This window comes from Anarrhichthys ocellatus, unplaced genomic scaffold (assembly GCF_004355925.1).
Source record: "Anarrhichthys ocellatus isolate YVR2014 unplaced genomic scaffold, GSC_Weel_1.0 scaffold497, whole genome shotgun sequence".
Lineage (NCBI taxonomy): Eukaryota > Metazoa > Chordata > Actinopteri > Perciformes > Anarhichadidae > Anarrhichthys > Anarrhichthys ocellatus.
In genome coordinates, this window is record NW_022280471.1 from 1 (window position 1) to 1,520 (window position 1,520).

The following is a 1,520-nucleotide window of genomic DNA, read 5'->3' on the forward strand; positions in this document are numbered from 1 at the left end:
ATAGTACTGCTACTGATACTACTACTCATACTGATAGTATTACTACTGACACTACTGGTCCAACCCTGAGACAGAACGAGCCGTCAGCGACAAGGAAGGTACTGGTATCACCTTTCAGTTTGACAGCCAATCAAAACTCACTTCCTGTTTGTCTTCAGAAGTTGCGACGGGCGAGCCCCTCCCCCCACGGTGGGGACAACCAATCAGAGGTGGTGGCGCCGGCGCCGGCAGAGTACGGCTCTGAGCCCGGCTCAGGAAGCTCCTCCCCCGCCGCCTCCCACGTAGAGGACGAGGAGGAAGAGGACGAGGGACACGAGGTAGAGGATGAGGAGGAAGAAGAGGAGGGCATGGAGGAAGAGGAGGATGACGAGGAGGAAGAAGGAGAGAAGGAGGACGAGGAGGAGGACGAGGAAGAGGAGTACGAGCGTCGCGGCGAGGGAAACGACTACGACACTCGCAGCGAGGCCGGCGACTCGCGCTCTGCCTCCTCCGTCAGCTTCACCGACGACGGAGAGTCGGTGCACTCAGGCTCCGCCTCCGAAGCCTCAGGTAACCGTGACGACAACAACGTCAGTTCTTACATGAAGAGATTAAGACCCGAAAAAAAATGTCCGCCACTCTGTTTTCTCTCCTTTTTGTTGCTGTGATTTAATTCTTTGCTTTTATTCTGAAAGGTTCAGAGAAGAAACAGGAGAAGCTGTCGTCATCTGTCCGAGCTGTTCGCAAAGGAATGGAGAGTAAGGCGGCCATCTTTAATAATGATGAATAATAATTAATAATGAACATGATTAACTTTAAACATGTTGGTTCATAGTTTTGGTATTCCAGCAGATTTAGTGTAAACATCTTTTAATTTAATCTCTTTAGTCATAATCCATTCAGTTTTTATTCTAATAAGTAATCAGGTTACAGCTGGCTAGTTTTCTTTAAAGTAATCAGATTACTCCTGTATTGTTTCAGATCCCACCAGTAAGCTTCGATACGTCCTGCGAGACGCTCGGTTCTTCCTCATAAAGAGCAACAACCACGAGAACGTGTCTCTGGCGAAAGCTAAGGTACGCTAACGTTTACACGCTAACGTTTACACGCCTCATTCTTAAACGTCTGACTTCTTGTCGTCACGACGATTGCTTTGATCTTCAGGGCGTTTGGTCGACGCTGCCGGTGAACGAGAAGAAGCTGAACGCAGCGTTCCGATCGGCTCGGAGCGTCGTCCTCGTGTTCTCTGTGAGGGAGAGCGGCAAGTTCCAAGGTCATAAAACTAAAGGATCAATTAACAACGTCATTATCAAACATGGCTTATTGTCGTCCAGACGTTTAAACGTTGTGAACTCATCAGCCTCCATTGGTCCTTCAGGTTTTGCTCGTCTGGCGTCAGAGTCTCAACACGGAGGGTCTCCGATCCACTGGGTCCTTCCTGCTGGTATGAACGCTAAGATGCTGGGAGGAGTCTTCAAGATCGACTGGCTCTGCAGGTCAACAACAACATATATAGTATACGTGTGTGTATGTGTGTGTGT

General features: G+C 49.0%; 1 protein-coding gene across 1 annotated transcript; it reads left to right on the forward strand.

Annotated features, from left to right (window-relative positions):
- Positions 1 to 7: 7 nt before the first annotated feature.
- LOC116401516 (YTH domain-containing protein 1-like) lies at positions 8 to 1,494 on the forward strand (the record flags this gene model as incomplete). Its single annotated transcript, XM_031879956.1, has 5 exons — positions 8 to 549; positions 675 to 737; positions 961 to 1,055; positions 1,144 to 1,252; positions 1,358 to 1,494. Coding segments are annotated over exons 1-5 (606 nt in total), but the record flags the coding sequence as incomplete, so codon positions are not given.
- Positions 1,495 to 1,520: the final 26 nt, after the last annotated feature.